Source organism: Contarinia nasturtii, unplaced genomic scaffold, assembly GCF_009176525.2.
Source record: "Contarinia nasturtii isolate CC-2019 unplaced genomic scaffold, AAFC_CNas_1.1 Cnas_scaffold_928, whole genome shotgun sequence".
Lineage (NCBI taxonomy): Eukaryota > Metazoa > Arthropoda > Insecta > Diptera > Cecidomyiidae > Contarinia > Contarinia nasturtii.
In genome coordinates, this window is record NW_022198275.1 from 2,822,950 (window position 1) to 2,846,430 (window position 23,481).

Sequence of the window (23,481 nt, forward strand, 5' to 3'; positions counted from 1 at the left end):
TTTCATTTAATAACGAGAAATATTCGCGTATTTATTTTGGTTCACGGTGGCACTGTGTATCTGACATCGCAAACAAATTACAAGAAAATTAAACCCGGTGCGTGTGTCATTTTGGCCATCGGAAGCGTAAAATTAGCAATTTTTGCAGGTGGATTTGACACGTCATTCAACTTGTTTGGAGTGGGCTCACAACATAAACACACGCACGCACACACGTGTCCATGAGTATCAATGATGATTAATTGTTCTGGCCGCCGATGCTTCTGATGCTGCATATTTGTCGTCGACGTCGTCATTCGCAACTATCGCAGTGAATATAAACAATTTATGGCTTTCAGTTTAATATGAATTTAAAATAAATGAGCTCTCAATGTTGGTATGTCATACAGTTTTTGTGTGCGAGTATGGATAAAAATGGATATGATTAATTCAGATTGGGTTTCGTTCATAATACACAAAGTAATTAAACGTAATCAAAAAAAGCACATATTTCAATCGCACACATACCACAGAATTCATGTTAAATTGCGGACCAAACATGATTAAGCCCGGACTTTTTGCACATTATTTTGTTTAAATTTTATTTAATCGTAATTAGTGTAATTTGTATTTCAATATTTTTGCTATCTTATCAGATTAATTATACAATTCGGAACTAGTTCTTTTTTTTCGCGATTGGAAAAGATGACGGGGTATGGGTCTGTATATATTGATGTCATTTAAAAGTGTCAAAAATACATATAATAATTACTTACAGTTTTATTGCCCAAATTGCGCACTCTACAGCTTAAATATGCCGATTTACCAACCAATGCGGTCACATTATTCGTTATGCTATCGTCGAAATACGGTTCGTTCATTTTCGGTGCCGTAATTGAATTTTGTGACGGAACATCGGTGCTTGTATCGTCAAATGTGTTGTAACCATCTTTGCCACGTTGGTGGAGATAGGAATTTGATACACCTGCAATTAAAAGAGAGAATTGTAGAAAAAAAACCTTAACAACAGTGAAACATAACTGGATAAAAACAATAAAATCAACTATTTAATTTTCGTTAGTTTTTGCCTACAATGATCGCCCCTTAGCACAACTATTCCAAAGTAATTATAACTTTTCTCATCTGTATCTTTTTTCGGCTTGATCTTTCCTTTTCTCTCTCACTATCTTCCTCTCTCTGTGTACGTCGTTGTTAAAATCCCGAAATTAGCATTTGTTTCATATTACATGCGAACAAAAGTAACATGCTTTTCTGTTTTGCATTTTCTTCGGAGGTGGTGGCTTTTTGCGCTTCGTCAAATTCATTTGTAACCATATATTCATCTGTGTAAACTATTTTCGTAAGTTCAGGTAATCAAAAACTATAATTGAGCGCACAGCGACAATTTGTACGTTGCACAAAATAGAACAAATAGAAGAGAATGCACTACGTGTTTAATACGTCATGGAAAACCAGAAATTTAAAAATGAGCGCGATGAGAGAAAACAATGCCCTGATGAATACAGAGAGAGAGAGAGAGAGAGAGAGAGAGAGAGAGAGAATATACACAAAACATTGCATCCTACTTGATCTCGTGACAAAAACTAAATATTTTCTGCTTTTTGTTTATGATTATCATGAGCTATAAATAACAATGGCAACGGCATCATCCATTTAATGCACACAAAATGTGCGAGTGCGAGCAGAGTGTGAGAGAAAAACCGAAGCAATAAAAAAAATATAAACAAGGAAACGAGAAAAGTTCAGTACAAACGATAGAGATGTGAGCGGTGAGCCCACTTTTTACTTGTGCAATATGACTGTGGCAGCATTTGAAAGAGCGAACGACAAAAACTTGTCACACAAAAATGTTAATTGTGTATTGTATACACACATAGACATACAATGAAAACAGACTCATCAATTTTTCTGTCTGTTTAGCCAGTTATTTTTTTCATAGCCTCTATTTTGCTTTATTTTTCCTGCGCTCCAAATTGAACCAACGAAAAAATGGATTGGGATGGAATTTCAAGAAAACGAAAATATTTTGAAAACAAATGTAGGTATTTTTAAAGGTATCACGATGATAATGCTTCGTTAATGCTGTGTTACATGGGTTGAATTGTGTTACAGGTCAATTAATACATCCAAACAAATGAGACATACGAGAGTTTCAAGACGAATAATATCATGTTCTTAGCACATTCGATCCAAATTTATTGATGTCATGGGATCAAATTCATCATTGTAAATTTCGAAATACATATAAACTGAATCCATTTGCCTTAATTACCAAAACAAATTGGCATATATCTATACACATTTGCTATTCAAATACAACTACGTTTCGACTGCATATTGTGATGGTAAAAGGAGTAAACGATGAATGATGAATCGCAATCAGAGAAGAATGTCATCAAATACACTCTAATCACGTAGCCATTTTGGCATAGATTTACAATCTGATCTGAATTGCTTGTAAAACATGCCAGAAACATATAAACCAAATGACCACAGGGAATTTTCAGATTTCGCGCGAGCGCACATTACCAACATTGTCTTAATCGCCAAATCTCTGTTTTCTTTTTCATTCATTTCATTCTTCAATAGCTAGCTAATCACATTTTCTCTATTCAACCAAATATTTTCAAATACATGTTGTTGTTGTTGTTGTTGTATTTGATCGAAACCTAAAAGACAAAACGTCCGGAAACTTTCGTTCTTTTCTCTCGTTGTGTATTTTCTCGTTTATGTCGCCACGACATTGTCGCGCGCGATTGGACTTGATTTAATCCGTATCGTAAGCATGCGACGAAGAAGAATGTAGACTGCGACAATAAGATACAAAGGTGACACCGACGATTCTGACATTTTGTGGCGACGAGCAAGATAAATAGAAAATATAATGAGTGTTGACACATTTTCATCGTGAACAAAATCACACTAACTATCGTTTAACCAATATACCTCATTACCTGTACAATGTCAACATGTGAGCGCGCGACGGCTCCTTTCTTCTTTTGTCTTCTCTGTATATTCGTCGTTACTTTCGCAGATCTTCAACTTTTGTACACATATTAACATCTACACGATTTTTATTTCGTGGTTATTTTTATAGATCAGACGATGGAACAGCGAGACTAAGCATCAAAATGGCATATAAATTGAATTAAGTGAACGATGTTTGCTTAATTCATAATTAATTTATTAGTCGAAACGTGAAGAAAATCGGGGCGATTGTTGGTAGTCTCATTTCTCCTCTACATTTTCCATCCCATTTACTTTTGCACTTTCATTAATTTCGAAATGCGGCAAGCAAGGGAGCAGCAGAAAAAAGAAGAAAATGAAAGAGGGACAAAACAATGAGCAAAGAATTGCGTTGATATGATGGGCAACGGCGGCGGTGTTGGCAAGATATGAATTCAGACAATTTTTTTTTCTTTTCACACTCTCTTTCTATATTCTCTACATGGGATTATGTATCGCCGGTGGCAAATGTCGCTCTTTTAATCAGTAGACGCGCCTAATTAGTGCTGACAACCCATCGAGTTCATCACGGCATTTGCCTCATCATGGTTTATTAAAGTGTCGCACAAGCAGCACACACTGTTGAACAAACTGCACGTACGCGATAGAATTAGCAAATCAGAGCACGATTTTTTTCCTTCGTTTTATTTGCCCTTTATTTGCTCAATGGTTTGCCTGTGATCGCGGCAGGGAAAAAATTAATTTCAATTTTTATTGCCGCACATACATAGTAACCACAACAATAAAAGTAGGGAAAAATAATCTCATATAAAAGAGAGGTGCAATTCTGATGAGTGAACGTGATATCATGCAGAAATCAATTTGAAATTCTTTAAACGTTTTTTTTTCATTTCTGAATGTTGACCGAACAATGCTTGCAAATAGAAAAATCCATGTTTCACATTCACAATCCACTTTCAATCAAATTCATTCTTCTTCGTATTGCATTGCCAGCTGATTCCGTTCAAATATAATTAGTCGGTGTGACACTCATATGCACAGAATATAAAATGTCATATATCACAGAAAATGAGAGGCAGAGAAAATTCTGTACAGTGAAAGTTATTTGTGTTCATAGTTTGTGTTATATTTTTATCTTCTTTGTGACTTTGTTTGTGGCCTTTAGGCTTATGACTCGGCTATTTAAGTCACAGACGCGAATACAACGCATAAAGTGTTCTTATGTGCGCGCGTTTGTTTTTCATTTTGCCGTTGTTCCGTCTGCCTAGCTTTCTCTCTCTCTCTCTCGTGCACTCTCTGTTTCTCTCGCATCCTCTGTTTTGAGTTTTTTTTCCATTGTAACGGTTGTCCGCGCTACAAATGTCATAAATTAAAAGGCGATATCATCGTGGCTTTGTTTTTGTCTTTTCCAAATGCTGTGTGAAAGCTGGCGCTGTGAAAATAAAAATTATTACAACACGTTGGTCGTACGCCAGTTATTTATCATTCAGTTTTTCTTCTACCTCTGCGTTTCACGGCGTTATTTAACTCTTTCACAAATGCCGCATTAACCACATTTACTCTTTCTTTTTCTCTTGTGCTCGCCCATATTTTTTTTGCCGTTTTTCTTCCTTTTATTCTCGTTGAAATTTTCCCAACACTGTTTTTCGCTACATCTCGTAATATTCTAAGTATTAGAATTTTTTGTTGATGGGGTTTTCACATCTATCAGTAGTGTGTTTACATTTGGTGTCGTTACGTTTTAGTGTTAGTGCTATATGGTAAAAACATATCGCATCATCGTTGGGTGTGCACTTACGCAAAACCAGAAAAAAAAACTCTTGCTTCACCAAATGACACTAGATATTTCAATGTTTTTTATGTTGCTATTAACAACTCTCAAAGCAAAATTAGTTGCCTGTGTGTGTGAGCAGACAATATATTTAGCTGCCGTCATCTGGATATTTCAGCTCATCTGGATGCCATCAGCAAATGATGCGAAGTGAAAACAATAGAAGTGATTGTTATAGTAATACCAGTATATAACAAGCTTATACAATCAATTCTATTGTTTTCACTTCGTATCATCTGCTGACGATATCCAGATGAGCTGAAATATCCAGATGACGACAGCTAAATATATTGTCTATGTGTGAGTGAGTGAAGTGCGCTCTGAGAATTGGAGCGACGCGTAGGTGCTTCGATTTGATCTCTTACAACAACCAAGACAAACCAACAACTAGCCATAAATTATGCTGTTTTTTTATAGTTTCAACTAATGACGATGTTCAATCATAATCAACATTTTAAACGCCTTTTATGTGTGACTAAATCACCACATCAAATCTTTAATATCAACGCATTATTTTCGATCAAGTTTTCAAACTCGCATTTTTTTTCGTCTTAATTTTTCATAATATTTTTACGATATAAACTTTTTCGTTATTATTAATTTTCATTGCAGTCTCGCTTTTTCTGACATGTCTTCTTCTTCTTTTTCCGAAATATATGTATGGATAGATATATCTGTCAACGAGTGCACTTTGATGTTGTTATTATCGTCAATTTTTCATTCCTTCAGAACCACAACGAGCTCGTTTAAAATCGATTTTCAAACAAGATGAAACCAAAAAAAAAAAAACTTTGTCATCACTATGAAAGCATAAACATAAAAAAGTTATCGTCGATTGAGACATCGACGAGAGTGAACGAAAAAAAATGTTCCCACAAGTATTAATAGTATTTTAGTATTTATGTGGTGCGTTGTTAAAAGTTGATTTATTTTTTAAATAAAATGAAATATATGTAATATTTTGACCAGGTTAATATCGATCATAATTCATACTATTTTCTTCACTTTTTCCCCCACTTTGTATGAATGTAAATCTTAAGACGATTATCGAATTTTCCTCCTCTTAACTAATTGAATACACTCAACTCGAACTTATTTAAAATTCAGTTAATTACACGATACTAAAAATGTTTATGGTGGTTATCTTTTGGTCACCACCGGTTCGCTTTGGCTATTCAAAATCGACAAAGTCCATTCAATAGAACGGAAATCCTATTCAGCAATGTTCTTCAATGGGACTGACTGTTCTTCAACGTTGAAGTGGCGAGACAAGCACCTCTGGTATTTTAACTATGTGCCATTGAATATTAAACTATCATAAAAGACGACCAGTGCACTACGTGCTCATATTCGTTGGATATATAATTTTTATTTGCATATTGCATTTGTAAGGAAAACATACCGCATTCGGTTTATATTCTCGTAAATGGTCTTCAGTATGTGAGTTTTTTTCTCGGTGCCATTCGACTTTTTTGTAGTTCACAACATTAAATAAAATATCGATTGCATTCTATTCGATTTTCAAGCAATAAAAATTCAGTTTTTGAATTTTATTTGAATTCCAATAAGTTCAATTTATCACATTCCCGTTATGCGTATTGCTCTCTTCTTCGTTTTTTGCTCATTGGTCTTTTTTTCCTCGTTTTTCGAACGATTTGCAATGCATTTCATATTATTTTTTATATCGGAATTTCTCTATTTTTAACGATTTGCACTCGATTACTACTTTTGTTGAAAATTTATGTGATCCTCCTTCTGAAGTATCTCATTCACATTTGCTCGCCCCATTCAACTGCAAACACTTTGAATTTTTATTGAGCGTGTGTATGCAATGTGCGCCTCTGCAAATGTGTATATGCTGAATCCATTTATTTTGCTGCAGACAACACCAGAAATATTTTTTCTCCATAAAATGAAACTATTGCCAGCATTTTAGCTCTTTCTCTCACCATTTCTGCATGATTTGGTGCTTGCGCTTTTCTTTATCATTCTTATTGAGTGCGGACATTTTGGACTATAGTTTATGTGTATAATACATTTTTGGTGTGTGTGTGTTTGAATGGGTGACACAAAAATTTCGACTCAGCAAAATAAATGATTGACTCAAAGTTTAGTAAATCAGCAGAACGTGCGAATTGTGTCTAATAGTTCGTTTTCGGTGCTCGTTCGCGATGAAGATGAGACACAGTCGCATAGCGCGTGTCTGCTCGTTCAAGATCACCAAAATCCAGAAATGTGTATTTATATTTGCACATGGTATCTTGATTCGTGCACAAAATTTATTTACCTATTTAACTTGGTATCCATTGTCCTTGGGCTTCATTTTTTTTTTGTTATTTTCAATCCTAATAGATGAATGACGAACGATAAAAAAACGAGAAAAATCACCCCAGATTGTTGACGGTGGAAAAAAAGTTTTGTGTCAAGTTGACATCTGAGTGAAGCATTTCAAACGTCAACAATGATTTTCATCTGGCACAAAAAAAAGTGAAAGCGTTTGCAACATTTTTTTTCATTCTCCAGATAGAAAACAGTTGAATAGTAACATTTTAAGTGGCAAAAAAATCTTGTCATTTACTCACAATGAAACGTAGAGATTCATATATCAGTGAATTGGCCAGGAGAGGCGAAAGAAGAGTCGCATTGCTGACTCTTAAAACATGAGCTCAATATGTTTGCATATGTTTTTGTTACCATCAAACCACGTAACCAACGAACATTTCGAATAGAACATAAATCTGTGTAATCGAATCGCGCGAAGCGTAAATATTTAAGATGTGCTCATATTTGTTGCACAAACATAAAATGGATCAAACGCTAGCGTTCTTTTTTTTTGTGTATACATATTTATTTAGATAAATATGTACTTGTACGTAACGCGTCATGAATGCTTTCATAATAAAGAGACGCGGCAAAAATAAGTTGTAAAACTTGGCATATTATACCAAAGTAGAGTCGAGCCACCCATCACACATGTTGGCTTAAAGGAACAGAATGGCTGGATGTTACTCATTTTACATCACACGCACACACACACACAATCATCTCAACATCACATCGCTCATATGTCGCATGAATAATTAAAACCTAATAGAAATATATGTTCTGAACTTAAAGTATCTTGTTTGCTTGCATCTCTTCAGCTGAGTCATGAGCATCAAACACAGCAACAAACGCGGCGGCAACAACATTGGCATCATCATTACGATTGTCATTTGCGTTTGCATTTCCCGTTTTTCTCGCATATGCACACTTATTCCACTCAAATTCATGCATTACAATGCTATTCGGTGATGACTTTGAACGAAAAATAAACACAAATATCAGGATTTGTGTGCGCTTGGTTGTTTTTCTACTTGAGGTTTCGTTACCGAAACATCATTCGCAAACTCGCATTATTCGACGTCTATCGACAATTTAATAATTGGTTTAACTTCTACACATTCGTGTTGTTTGCTTAAGTAACAAGCAACAGCATTAAAAACAACAAGAATAAAGGTTCTACAAAGACGATTGAGACGAAAAGAGACACACACGCACACAAACTCTCAAATTGCAACGCAAAACTCTTATCAGGTCATCAACGGCATCATTTTGCCTTTTACCGTTTTTTCTTTCAAGTTTGTTCTTTTGCGTCTGCATATCGCTTGTTAATCTGTTTAAAAAAATACCCTTCAATGCATATTGTGCAAATTTATGTTATCTCATTAGAAAAATTACCGCAAATCTCTGTAAATAATCGTTTCGGCACCAACGCTCAATTATTTTCAATAATTGTTATTTTCTGTCTACAAAGTTGATGAAAATAATACGGTTGTCAACTATAGAAAGAAATGTTCTTTTATAAAATCGGTTTTCATCGATGCTTGGGGCAATTTCTGTTCACTTTTACTTGCTCAACAAAATCCATTTCATTCAATCTGTTTGGCGATCAGCGCAGCTGTTATAGTAAACATTGAATTTAAAATTCTCCCCTAGCAATCAAATTTCCGAGTATTTTCAACCTTGACTTCGCCCATAACAATCTATAATTGTTCATAACAGATAATAGGAAAGAAGAATTCGGCGTCGGCAAAGTTATTGGATATTGTTTTGATGTGGCATAATGAAAGCAATGTGATCGATTATTTACACATAGCATTGAATTTTTTTCTTATTCTTCTACTGGGTTGTGACGAGGGCGAGGGATTCACTTCGGGTGTAGTGATGAAGTGCAAAAGTGATATGAATTGATTATACTCGAACACATACATACATTTCTTGCTTGACTGAACTCAGCTCACGTCTAATCAATCTGTCTAGACCAAATTGAAATAAGATTTCAATGTATTGGATAGCCAATTTTTTTCTTGTATAAAAAAACAGAAGGCTCTGCAACTTTTTATGAGCATTTGTTAATTTGGCCATTTTCATTGTTACTTGCTTTCTTTATGTACTGAAACAATTACATTGGATGACAATGAAAAACACTACGAAAAACATGTGACAGATTTTATCACAATGATTTGATTAAAATGTGTTTATGTGCTGCTTTTAAATTGATCCAGCGACACTTGACGGCATCAACTCAAGATCGGATTTCAAAAAGAAAAGTGAATACATTATTTAAAACAAAATAGTCTAAAACTAGATTTCACGATTGTTTTTTATCTCTCACGCAAAGTTAACGATCTGTTTTGAAAACCGAAAAACAGCCGCAAAAAATGTGTTGGTTTTCTATTTTTGAGCTGAACACGCCCGCTGAAATACATAAACTGGTCATTATTCTACCGTTTTTTCATTTTGTTAGCCGGGTGTATTTGATTCGTTATTGGTTGTGTAATGACGTACATCCTAATATTTATTGCCATTCTAATGGCACCAATAAAACAAAGTTATCGTCAATTAACAAATTGATGCGTAATTTGCAAAATCGACTACGACAACGACGATGGCAAACGCATGCATGTACTACAACTATTTATCCGTTGATAATAATGATGTTCTAAATGCTTTTTTTTTCTCTTTTGTACATTATTAAAAATCTAATCAGGCACAATCGTTTCGTTTTACGCTTTCGTTTCATGTGACAATTCCAAAATTGAATTTTATTTCCCAATTCAAAATGCGACCAAATGACCTTAGTTAAATCGAAAAACCAAACAAATTTGTTGCCAAACTCTATGCGAATGAATGTCATTACACGATTTTTCACATCGTACATGCTGTCATCACTAACTGACTAAACATAATATTAAATGAGTTTGTCATTTTCATTATAGGATTTTATGCGCTGCATTAATGAGCACATCGCATGGTAATAATAAATCACAAAATATTTTACGCATTTGTCATTGAAAAAAATAAGAATAAAAGATTTTCGGTTGGTCGAGAATTGAGCCGAAGACGACCCATATTTTCCTCATGGTTGGAAGCCTCGATGCATAATGATAAATTGGATGAATTAGAATTGATTAAATGCCATAAAAAATTGGTCGAAATGTTTTCTCATCCCTGCCGGCTCCCGCCCACCGCATATAATCCTTCCGCCATTTTACTCAGTGTATGTGCAACGGAGAGTGAGATAGTGGTTTTCTCTTGCTTAATAATCCACATTTTTTCTTCGCTTTCGGCAGAACATTAAACATTTGATGGCCACATAAATTCTTGATTTATCAGAGGAGAAAAGTAAAAATTAGACACACGCAAACGTCAAATGAATAAAGGACTCAAGTATCGAGAGTCGATAGAGAATATTTATAGTGAAAAAAAAAGGAATGTGCACATTATATTCACTCGGCTAAACAAGGTGAATCGCAGTTTATGCTTCGTCGTCCATAATAATAAACGTGTCACGTGTGCTTACAGATAACAAGTACACACTTGCAACAACAACATCAAAAAAATCTAATGGATCAAGAGCTTTGAGCAGCCATTTTCTTACTTACCAAAGGTAATAAAATAAAGTCGTAAACAGAGAGTGTAGAAATACAATTAATCAATACGAAGGATCGTTCCTTTTAAGGCTACACACTTTTCGAAATGAAGTGACGAAATCAGAGAAAACTTAAGCTCAAATTGTTTACGAAGTGAAAAATTATTTGAAGAAAAAAATTGATTAAATCAAAGATTTCAAGTGGAAAACTATAATAATTAGAGCATGTCAAATTAATTTTAAACTAGCCACTTGGAATTTTAATGATGTGCCCTTTTAATGCGATTCTCCCATAATTTCTATGACTCTGAATACTAGTTTGAGCACCATGGTAACTTTGTGAATTTTTTTAGTCTCGACTAGAAAGTTAAGACTTTGCACACATACAAAAAAAACCTGGTAGCGATTAACAAGCATAATTCATACACGCACGCAAACATCACTGGATTTAAATGCTAAAAGGGAATGAACACTACAAAACTATTTGAAAGAAAGAGGCGGCATAGAAAAGTGTTTTTCATGATTGAAATCTATATTTGCTGTTCGCGTTGATAGTGATTGTGTGCTTCACTTTCTGTGTGCTTTAAGAAAATTATTCGTTTGATGATTTAAACAAGGCAAGCAAAACGGCGAAAACAATAAATAAAGTGTGAATTGACAGCGTTATGCATGATATGAATCGTCTTAATACGAAGATGTCTCAAAGCGATTCTTTTTCTGTGTGTGCTACTTTTTCTCGAATTTTTTTGTGTTTTGTTTCATCCTTCTGTCGTATTTTCGCCTTGCTCCATTTCATTTTGGAGTTGCTTTGTCTTTCCCTTCTTCTCATCCCAACCAACCATTGAGCATATTATGTCGCAAAATCACGCATACTATATAAAAATGGAACGTGTGTCTGCGATCTCAATGCGGCTAAGTTAGAGTAAAACACACAAAAAAAAGCAAACGAACAAACAATTGTGAAACTTTCTTTTTTTTCCTCCTCGCTGACTTATTGTTGCATTTGCTTATGTTTCATGGTGCTGTGAAAATTCTCTATAAAATTTCCTATGCTGTTTTTCTATTTGATCGAAGACGAATGTATGCGGGGCGGTATGTGTTAGATTTACGTTGGCTTTGGCTTTTATCTTCAGGAACAATCTAAAATTCTTCCCTCGTTCCAATTCACTGTTTGCCATTCGAAGCGTGGCGTGTGTTTGTTTGTTTATACGTTTGAATTCAGCACGATAGTGAGATGAAGAGAGACAGAGAGCGGTAGCGAGAGAGTGTGGAAAAGGAGAAATGAAATGACGATACCATTTATAGAAGGAAAATTCATAAAGACAGCGAACACAAATGAAATTGAATGTGTATATATATATTTTGGGGTCTGGCGACAATTTAATGCGTTGCTTCTGTTAATTCAAAAGCATCTTCCATGATATTCATTTCGTTTCTCGGTTTTTATTTGCCCTAGGACAGTTTTTGAGCAAACATGCGACGCCTCGTATCGTCGAGCTGCGCATTCTGTATATGAAGAGCCCGATTTGATTGTGTTTGACGGAATTGTGGCATCGCTTTGAAACACATATTATTGAATCAAATTGACATCAAAATGAATAAAATTCAAAAGCTGAAACATAAAAGTGTGTGTGTGTGCCATGGATGTGGTTTTCTCTCCGTTGGACACACGGCAAATAGTGAAATGTGAGAGCTTCGATATTATTATATTTGTTTGGGCGTCTGCATAAAGTAAAGAGATCTAATACTTAGTCAAATTGTGGTGAATTGTTGATGTTTGCTTGACTTCAACATAATTATCATTGCTGCAAGCGATGGCATCGTCAGTATTTAAACACCGAAAATGTCTAACTTAATTCGAGAAGTATCCTTGCATAAATCAATGAAAAAACTGCTTACGGCCACAGATTCTCCCTCTGTACATCTGTGCAGTCTAATATGATATTGAATGAATGAGATCTCATTCATTTGATGTCGGAATGTGTTTAAAAATGAGCAAGTTGTATTTGTGTCTCACACCGCAAAAGAAATCATATTCTCTGATCACGCAACGGTTAATTCAAGTTCAATTTAATGATGATTGTTGGAATCAGAGAGAGAGAGAGAGAGAGAGAGAGGCTGGCTGCACGATATCTACAGCTGAAACTTAATTTCATTTTAATCATAAATTGTCTGTGTCTAAATTCAAATCCCTTCTATTTTCAATAAACTTAACCGAACATCTTTTTTGTTGATCCCATCACAACAACGCCAACAAATGGGAAAGAATGACGCACGAAAAGTCAATTTTAATCCGGTTTGCCATTAGAGAATACGTAGAAGATTAAATTCGCTCGAGAATAATTTTTCCAAAAACTAAGGAACAAAGAAGAAAGAATCAAATGCATATATTCGACTTTAGAATCTAAAATACACATATTTTTTGGGCTATTTTAAAGCAACGACAGAGAATTAGCAATTGTGGCTATGCCAATGATACTTTAAACAACAATGTTTATGTGGAACAATAATTTTTTATTAGTATTCTTGTTTCGAGCGAACGGCACACACTAATACCAAAAAAAAAAATACATTCAGCCAAACCATAATCATTATGTATACAATGGATCGAAGTCGTAACAAACAAAAACACTACGACACACTGGTTGGTTGTCAGGAGACTTTCACTAAACACACATATTGTACACCATATACCACCCACAACGAAATACGAAGGAAAAAATAGAACATAACATTATTATATAGATCAAAAGCGAAAAAAAAACGAATTTTTCGAACCAAATTGAAAAGTGTCATACAGTAATGTTTTGCAAGAGACCATTTTCATAATAGTCATCTAAATTTTAAATCATATCGATTAAATTCAATGTTATTTGACTTTTAAAATGGCTTTTGGTGCATTTTTACAGAATCCATTAAGCTCAAAACCGACACCATATGAGACATTAGCAACTACTAAATTGTGTAATGTAATATGGCACCAAACCACATTTAATTCAACATGATGTAAAGCGATGCAAAAAGTCGCATTTGGTTTTAAGATTGAATTATATATGTTTTACAAGCTCACACGTTGCCGTCGCTCACTTTTTGACTCACAACAATCCAATGGTTTTATATGAACATCCAAGTACGCGATTATACAAGATTTCATTGAGTTCCTTCTGTTGATGCCGAGCAAATAATTTAATCAACCAAATGAAAAATGTAATAAAGCATGGTATACGGCAGTTGAAAAACTTGAAGTACATTGAAGTAAAATCACAACCAACGGCAGTACCACCAAGAAACCACCCAAGAAGCAAGTCAAGCCAACGAATCACGTTAAGATGATTACAACATGTCGTATTTATGACTGTTAACAGTTATTATTTATATGCTTGCACGCCGGAGCTAAGAAATGTACACGTCTCAGCCAAACTGAACTCAGATTAATAAATTAAAATATGAGGGGCGTCCAGAGGGAGTAAAAACAACGGAATGACTCTCATTTACGTGTGTGATCTCGAATATGTGCGAGCACCTGTGATTTTCAGTCCAAACTAAACCGAACGAATGTGAGTAGCTCAGCCAAAAAGTTTCTCCGATTTCTTCGATTCAATTTACTGTAGAAATATTTTCACGGAACCGCCACCACCATTGTATATGTTATATAAATTCATTTTGCGATCGTAAAAAGTCGAATCGCAAACAAAAGTTGGTGCAAATGAGCGATTCGGTCCTCATGCGACACAGTCGTAAAAAAATATGGATATATAAGAAATGCGTGCGAAGGGAAAAAAGGAAACAAAGTGAAAATCTTGAATCAAGACATAATTAACGAATGGCACGACGAAAAAAGGTCGTCGAGTGAAAACTTTTATGGATTTCGTTTTTTCTCTGGCCATGATGTATAACACAATATGCGCACAAGTCAAACGACCAAAAATTAGTTAGACGCAAAATTATGATGAAAGTGAGCTTGACTTGTTATTTTCTTCTCTATTCGCATTCAATTTTCAATGATGTCCAAGAAAAGAAAGCACAACCATGAGCTCAACAATCCAACGGTCACATTATAATTTTGAAAAGTCCTTTTGTTTTTCTACACCTTGAAAAAATGTGCCAAATATAAATTAAATTACCGTTTCCCCCTTTTTATATATTCATTTTAACAGCGCTCGTTTGTTTTTTATCGCTTTATATCTAGTTTTACTTTCGATGAAGAAAAGAACACGTTTATTCTTTTTAAGTGTGAAAATGAAAATGGGCACAAGTAAAAATAAGCATTTAACGGGACACTGGCGCTTGCAAAGTATTTCAGTTGAACGACTCTTAAGATAATTAAATAGGCAATAAGAATTTGTAGAGTTATTTCAACAATTCAACGGTGGTAAAATTCAACATTTATAGTATACATATTTAATCGACTTTTAGCAAAAATGTTAATCAAAGCAATGAAATTCCTTATGTAAATTAGCCAGCATACCACATTGAAAAGATTGTCAATGGTATTTAAACTATCTCAGAAATGCTAGAAATTCAAATACAACCTATGATATGACCGAAATAATTGATATATGAAATGTTGATTGAAAACTGAGCAATAAATGATTTGTTCACTTGAATCGTTGGCTATTTATTAAAACTCATATAATGCAATTGAATATGCACACAGCGTAGGAATTCGTAGTATAAATATTAATGGAACATTTTGAAATGCATACAAATCGAGATTTATGAATTATTTGAGAGTCTTCGAATTCCAGTTTGATTTCATATGGACTGTATTTGAAGTGTGTGTGTGTGTGTGTATCTGTGAAAGAGCTATATTTGCACTCCTAAGTGTGCACAAATAACGTGCATAGTTTATTTTCTTAGGTGAGCTGTACATTCATCCAGTGCCTATCTTATGCTCTGCGTTCATTTCATATGTATATATTTCAATCGATGATAAACACAATGCAAAGAATATTGCTGCAATTTATGATATGCAAACATAGCAATCCTTTGACTATTATATTAAATATATGTGTTTCTAATGAAATCATTTAGTTTGAACTGAATCAAAATTCCAGGGTTATTTGATAGTTTTAGCTGCGCAAATTTCATTTGCAATTGAAATCAGCACAAAAGCACGAAATTCCAACGGTAAAGAATTATTCTAATAAATTGTGACGAATCACATATGTGCTTATGCAATCAAATGCCAGAGCACGAAATCACACTTATGAAGCCACTAAGTGCGTTGCTGATGAATAGCGTCACCATAGATGTGCTTAGTACACAGCTCGTACTAGTACAAACGACAAAATAAACTCACTAATATATATAACTAGGAGGCGCTCCTAGCAAATGAGCTCTTTTTGCGTGACGATTTCTTTCTCTGTCGAATACCGAATCGATCATCTCTTGAATTCTTGAATAATAGGCAATGCAAGCACAAATGCCAATTGAATACAACACTTTGAAATGTTATTTAAATTGCAAAAGTGTTAAATACCTACGAGCCATTCCGTGTATATATTCTGAAAATTGTGCACATACTTCTTCACACATTTCATTCTTTCATTTAAGCAAATAATCCAACATGGATTGCTTTCGTTGCGAATTGATTGTTACAAAGTTAGATTATTATACTCTGTTGGCACTACGGAATATCGTAATATCGATAACAATAACAGGTTTGACGTTGGATATTGCTATTATTCATTTTGTGGTATATTCCAAATGTACTCGGTTTTGCATGTTTACAAAAAATATCCATGCCGAAAAAAGAACTACACTTCCGCAAATAGGCTGTGACATAATATCCTCGAAGAAAATATCAGTACGACAAATTGCCCATTTGGTTTTGGTATTTGAACCGATATTTTTTTTTTTATTATCAAATAGAAACAGTGTCAACAGCATTGTATTGAAAGCACGTGAACATACTCAAAAGAAAAAATATCACCGTGGTTATGAATGTGCGGAACTGTGGTATAATAAACGAATTTGACAGATGGGGCGGGAGCCATAATCTCCATTTTATTTACTGTAATTAAATGTTATGCGAAAATATAGCCAAAAACACTCATAAAATGGCAATTCAACAAAGTATGAAGGTAATGCGTACCGAAATTCATGGTTATGACTTGAATGTGGGAGTTCACACTTGACTTCTATTTACAAGTATTAAGCAATAAGCTTTTTTTTGAAAAGTGAATTTTTTGACTGTTGAATTTGGTAGAGACTATTCTTATGGATACAAAAAAATTCAATGAATTTGAAAGTTTGCGGAAAATTTGCATTTTTTTCTTTATTTTAACCGCAAATTTGCACAAGCTATCAATTCGCCATCAATTACTCAAAGTACCTATGTAACGGGAAATGTGATGAAATGCATGTAAAGTTACGTTGAATTACTTTTTGCTCGCATATTGTTGCCAATGGGCTGATACTAATTTTACATTATTTTCATGCGTCAGTGTCAGAAATTATGTTATTTTACTTTTTCCCTGTTGCTAAGTGGATCGGAAATTGTTATACTGTTGTAAGCGATACGTATATTATGTAAAAAATGTTGGCAATTTTACAGAAACTGTTATTTCCAATAAAATGTGTAGGCAAATCTTAATTACAAATGACCTCGGGAATAGGTGTTCATAGAAAGAGAAGTGAGAATGGGAATGCAGAGGTACTTTGACTACTTGCTCTGAAAACCCACATCGAATGTACGAAAAGTCATTATTATCGATAAAACACTATTAAAAATATCAATAAGATTTGTATGAAAAAATTTCAAAAAAATCTTCTCCAAATTCATACAAATTTTCCGAACGTTAAAAAAAGGCTTGAAATCCTATGATGAGTCATAGAACGTATCTTTATATTTACTATTTAAGGCTAGTGAGCCCGAATATGCTGTTGGCCAGATTGTCATTTTGATAGGAAATTATAGAACGGATAAAAACTTTTCGTTCGATTCGAATTTTGTGCTTTCAAACATTTTGTCAATTATGTCATTGATAAAGTTTTGAAACACATTGCAAAATGAAAAGGTGTCAAACTGTCTATGAAAAATGCATCATCACATTTACTAGTTGGCACATGAAGTTTAAAAGTTGACAATTGCAGGGAACCATCTATGAAAAATATAATTAAATTTTGATAAAATGCTTAGTTGATATTTCAAGTTGGTCAACAACAATATATATATAAAATGTTGTGCAGAAGCTATGAATCATTAAAACATTTTTTTTTTCACTGCAAACTTTTTCGTCAGATCTGAAATAGTAGTGATGATATGAAATTATATTTATTTAGTTGTGGAACAGTTTTATTTTCCGTTCTGTACTTTATACTTTTTTCTGCTGCGCCATTATTTGATTGAAACATTTCGTATCTTTATATCAAAAAGTGTATGAAGGTCCTTTTGTTGGCAAAAGCATCATAAAACTTGCATATGCTGTTACGTTTCAAACCTACCAACGAATGTCACTTGTTACATTTTTTCCTCATTTCTTTTCATTTTTGCTGGCACTTTCACTTCTTTACATTTCTGTTTCCATGCTCAATATTTATTCAACTAACAATGAAAAAGAGTATTTTTTTCCGCAGGAAGCTTTAAGTATTTATTTCTTCTTTTTTTCTGAACAAACACGGACCGTACAAAAGAAGAGAATGAAAGAGAGAAAATAAACTTTCTAGTTATCAAGATTTATTTGCTAGCTTACAGCAATGCATAAGTGAATACAATAAGACCTTTTTTGAATGTGCTGAATTTTCTATAGCAATCAACTGAAATCAGAAACCATTTGGCTTTGTTTTGAATTCACCATTCGTTTTTGGCACTGGTTGAACATTTTCCACCAATTAAATATGTACAGCGGGGCAACACGAAAATTTGCAATGCACACCAAATCCAGACTATGAAATATTGATATAGTATCGAACAACTTTGTGCGTGTTGTGCGCCTTTCTTTGTTTCATGCTCGTGTCGAAAAGGGCATTTTGGACTTGGACATGATCGATATCATGTACCCGAAACTCAACAGTATCAACAAATTTACATGTCAACTTGTAAAAATTGCTGATAAATCGGTTTTTTTCTTTGCTGTAGAGAGAGAGAGAGAGAGAGAGGGATTTCAAAGAATTAGAGGCGCATTTTCAAAGTTATCTCAGCACATTCGTTCACACAGTTTGTTAAAATGACGCAAATCGAATTCTTGGTAAAAGGTTAAATCAACAATAAGAATAAATCGTTTATTCATGTGTTTGAACGTGCTTACTCTGTTTCTCTCCGTGTCGATGCACAACTTTTGAAATGCATATTGCTTGTCGATAAGAGCCCCAACAAACTTATTGAAAGGAGCATTTGATCTTTCACCAGAAACGTCTTTTATCGAAAATCCAATCTTCCCTTTTAAAATTGGAATCAAAACTGTGCTATTACGTAAATACTTGTACAGAGTACTGAACATTTTGAAATTATTTCTGTTTATAAAATATGTTAAATATTTCGAAATGAGAATGAGAAGAAAAAAAATCAAAAATAGTTTTTAAAACTTTTAACGCACAAACTTCTTGCCGAGAGTATGTTTTTGCCTTCATTTTACTATTCACTTTTGTGGACTCTTTTTTGGTCGATGGATGCTTGACTTTTTGTAAATAAATTTGCATATAAAACTTCAGAAAGAGAACAATTCAACTAGCGGATTGCTTTTTAGTTCGATAAGACATTTCTTTTCTCCATCCAATATTGATTCGCCATCAAAAAATAAATTTCGTCTATTGAAATCTGAATGATTGGAAAAAGTTTTACGAATTCACTTTAATTTTTGCAAATGCAACGTGAAATGATGAGAATTCCATACTTTAAAGTGCAATTGAAAATTCCAATAGAGTTGATATTTCTTTTGCCTGTATCTTTTTTATTGTTTTCCTTTGAAAGCACACTTCGCACTTGTTTTCGAGATATAGATAGATAGAGAGAGAGAGAGAGAGAGAGAGAGAACTTTGAATTTTTATAAGTTTTCTTGTAGATTCAAGAAACATCACACAACAAAGTGACACATATACCAGCTGAATAGTTCTTCTGAATTTTATAAATAAATGCTTGTCTTTTTCCTCAGTATGTGTGGGTGAGAGTAACAAATATTCTCAAGTTATATCTGTATGTTTTGTTTGTTCGAATGAACCTCTCTTTATTTCATTGAGCTGTTGTTCTACGACTTCGTTAGTCATATGCTGTACAACTTCAAAATGCGTATTTACATAAAAATATCGCTAAGATGTTTCAGTCTAGCTTGCAACTGATTTACAGGTAGAACAAAGAGAAAATGTGGGTTGTGTACCATTTTCAAGAGAAGAAGATATTAGAAATGGCCTTCATTGAAAAGAATCAGTGACTCCGAAATCTGTGGAAATCAGAGTATTTAATTCAATTTATAATTTTAAATGTAGACAGACAAGTGGTGCTTCATTTCTAGTCTGAAGTATTCTAGAAGCATTTTGCTTCTAACTGCCCCAAAAATGCTCCAATTATTATTATGACCATGTTTGAAATGAGTGCACGAACGCGCACTTTTTCTCTTTTCCTTCTTCTCTCCATCTCGTTTTATCTATGGCTCAAAATCCCATGCAAATGAATTGACATTAAAAAACAAGCCATAAAACGAGAAAAGGTGGTCTTGTCATCATTGTGCTTGAGTATGGTGTCAAAAATACCGGTGATGAAATTAATTAGACTTTTGACTGCACACCCGAACATGTTTCCGGTGAAGCGCAAAAAACAAGCGCATGTTTTTTCTTCTCTCCCACGTTGTTGAATTTTACTCTTTTACGTTGAGTGGGTCCATCGGAATGTTCTCGTTAGTGAAAACGGGATTCATTTGTTAGCGAATCTGCGCGCCAAAAACATCATGAAGATAACAAACAGCAGAGATAATGTGTTGTACAGCAGTCTAACAACATGAACGGAATTTCAAATGTTCGCATTTGTACAATTTACGTACACGTACACCCTTTTTTACGCTTCAACACCAAAAATTGAAGGACGTACAAACACCAGTCGACCATGCTAATCTAATTTATTGATTTTAATTATGCCAAACAAGCATGCTAATATCACACTCATTGCATTCAAAGGCGTTCAACATCCAATGAGCCAGCCAGATATTTTTCCGATAATGCGTTTCACCATACACATTAAATACTATAGCGGCCGACGTGAAAATAGTCCGCGTGTGTGTGAAAGAGAGCAGAGAGAGTTGAAAAAACCATGCACTTTGCACACGCCAAAAAATGTACACAAATTTCTGTGGAAAAAGTTTACTAGCGCTCTCCCAAATACAAACACATATTTTCTGGCAAATGCCTGTTTCAATTTTTGCTTGAATGAATAATGGATAAAATATGTTTAATATGCTAAGTGATTATTCCCGTTATGTCTCCGAAAACAACATTTCAAGTAAATTGAATTTAAATGATCATAGATTGAGCAAAGGCACACGAAAAACGCGTTAAAATAATAAACAATCATTTCATCCAACATTACTTACCGATACAGCATACTAATAAGATGGTTGATAGCAGCGGCATTGATGACGATGATGATAACGACATGGTCACCAAAAAACACATGTTTTAGTTATAATTTATATGATTGGTTTGTGGTTATTATAATATATATTTTTTTTTATTATAGATTAGTCCTTCGTTCTGTTTTATCGCAATTTACGATTTATCACTCTGTAAATTTATAGAATAAACTTTATCGAAACCGAAACATATACTTCGTTTTTTTAATAAATATATATTACTCTTCAATATGATAATTAAATTTAAATGGTTGAACATTTGTGAGAGGGTTGACGCAGTGTGGGCGCAACATAATTTATCACATGGAATGTGAGAGTGAATGTTAAAGTCAAGTATTTTTCAATTCTCATCAATGTATATGGTGTAAATTGTGGAAGTTTTTACACTGTATTTTTTCTCTTTCTCTGTATGTTGTTTTTATTTTCACGTCAATTGAGTTTTTTCGCACGTTTTTCATCGTATTTTTATTCTCATTTCATTTGCTCGATGATGCTGCATTCCGTATCGATTCGGCGCTCTCTGTAACAACAAAAATACTTCGATTATTTAATGAGAAATTACGTCAAAATAACACCAACAATCAGAAAAAAAACATCAACCATAAAATTAATTGATTTCAGCTTAAATCAATGGCTATGCAAGCGTTACAAAATGAATGTTAATTACAATAGACCAAAATGCCCAAGCAAATGATACACCACATTTCGAATGCTTTGACAGCTGACAATCAACTGAAATTTTTTACAATTCCAAATTGAAAAGGATTTCCAGTTCGGTCATCGCAGCACACCTGTCTGATTTTTGATTGGAGATTTTGTTCGTGTACAAAATAACACATCGAAAACACACTGACTGGCGCTGCAAACAACGTTCACACAAACACATTGGTATTATTAATAGATACGATGATTTAATTCGGACAATCATTCAAAATGTAAATGGAAAAATGATTTAATTGATAAATTGTTCCTTCCGGGTATTCAGCGTGTATTTCATCCGTATTATTATTGCCCCATTTAATCTATATGAAAACATTAATATTGAATAATGAATAATAATGAATAATAAGTGGTAGTCAGAAGTGGTGTATTTTATCAATTTGAAATTTATTAACAGGATATCGATTTTTGAAACCCAATATTTTATCTATTTTCGAATTTTTGCTGTAACAATTGCATAATTTATTCAAACACAAATATTTGATGAATATAGATTGAATAACATCCGATTACTAGATTGAAACATTAAACAAAATTGAATGCACAATTGTTCTATTTTAAAAAGGCACATGTTATTAGCAACATACACCCAAATTGTGCACTCAAACGAAGTAATTTACTTGAATGAAACAATTGGAATTGGATCATGAGGTTTTCACATTCCAAATGGATGTGCTGTTGCTTTTTTATGTTGAAGGTGCCAAGTGGAAAATGCTTTGTGGTCAAAATAGCCTGGTCATTTTTGCCAATTTCATGGTGTGCAAAAACCATTGCTTGACTATTTGCATTCAAAAAAGGCAAAAACCACAAAAACTTTCAAAACAACGAATGCCTTGCATAAAAGTCACTTTGAAAAGCCATTTTAAATGGAATGTTTGCTATAGTGGATAATCGGTATATTTGCTTCATCATTCATGCGATGATTCGAATTCGAATGGAAAATGTATATGGTATGTTTGAGTGTGAATTTTGATTAGTTCTCTTCAAGAATTTCGTGAACAGAATTTTGGGAACTCAATCGATGTTTTGTGAATTTCTTACGTTTGTGATGAATGTTTTCCAATTAAAATTGCTTGTCGAACTTTCACGAAATCAGTTGATGTTTAAGCAGTTTTATATCGTTCGCGCAAATCTGAAAATAAAGTGTGAGAAAGAGAGAAAAATGTTGAATATTTTAAAATCATTATACTATAATTTAATAAATTCTTGGATGCAGAATTTTCTGTGAAAATGTATAAATATCAATTATACGTGCTCCTATATACGTGCACCATCCACGCGATTCGCTTTTTTCATTTGTGCAATTGCCATAATCATTGAATTTATGAAACGTGTTTTTGTCTTAAAATGAGCCACGTGTATCTCTTGGCGTTATAATATAATTTAATCGAAGCAATTAATTGAAATATTCATTAAAATCTTTTTTTTTTTTTTTTTTTTTTTTCGTATAAATTCTAAGGTTTGAGTTGCGAATGTGTATGTGGATG

At 33.7% G+C, this 23,481-nt stretch overlaps 1 protein-coding gene across 2 annotated transcripts in view; it reads right to left on the reverse strand.

The window, feature by feature from the left end:
• The window catches only part of LOC116342964 (lachesin-like), a 69,580-nt gene that overhangs the window by 14,637 nt on the left and 31,462 nt on the right, over window positions 1–23,481 (reverse strand). For both annotated transcript variants that reach the window (XM_031770809.1, XM_031770808.1), the window contains exons 3-5: window positions 23,036–23,126; window positions 21,236–21,794; window positions 756–964 (exon numbers count right to left, since the gene is read on the reverse strand). In XM_031770809.1, the coding sequence (XP_031626669.1) occupies window positions 756–964; window positions 21,236–21,317 (291 nt within the window). In that variant the 5' untranslated portion in view covers window positions 21,318–21,794; window positions 23,036–23,126. The remainder of the gene's footprint in view (window positions 1–755; window positions 965–21,235; window positions 21,795–23,035; window positions 23,127–23,481) is intronic.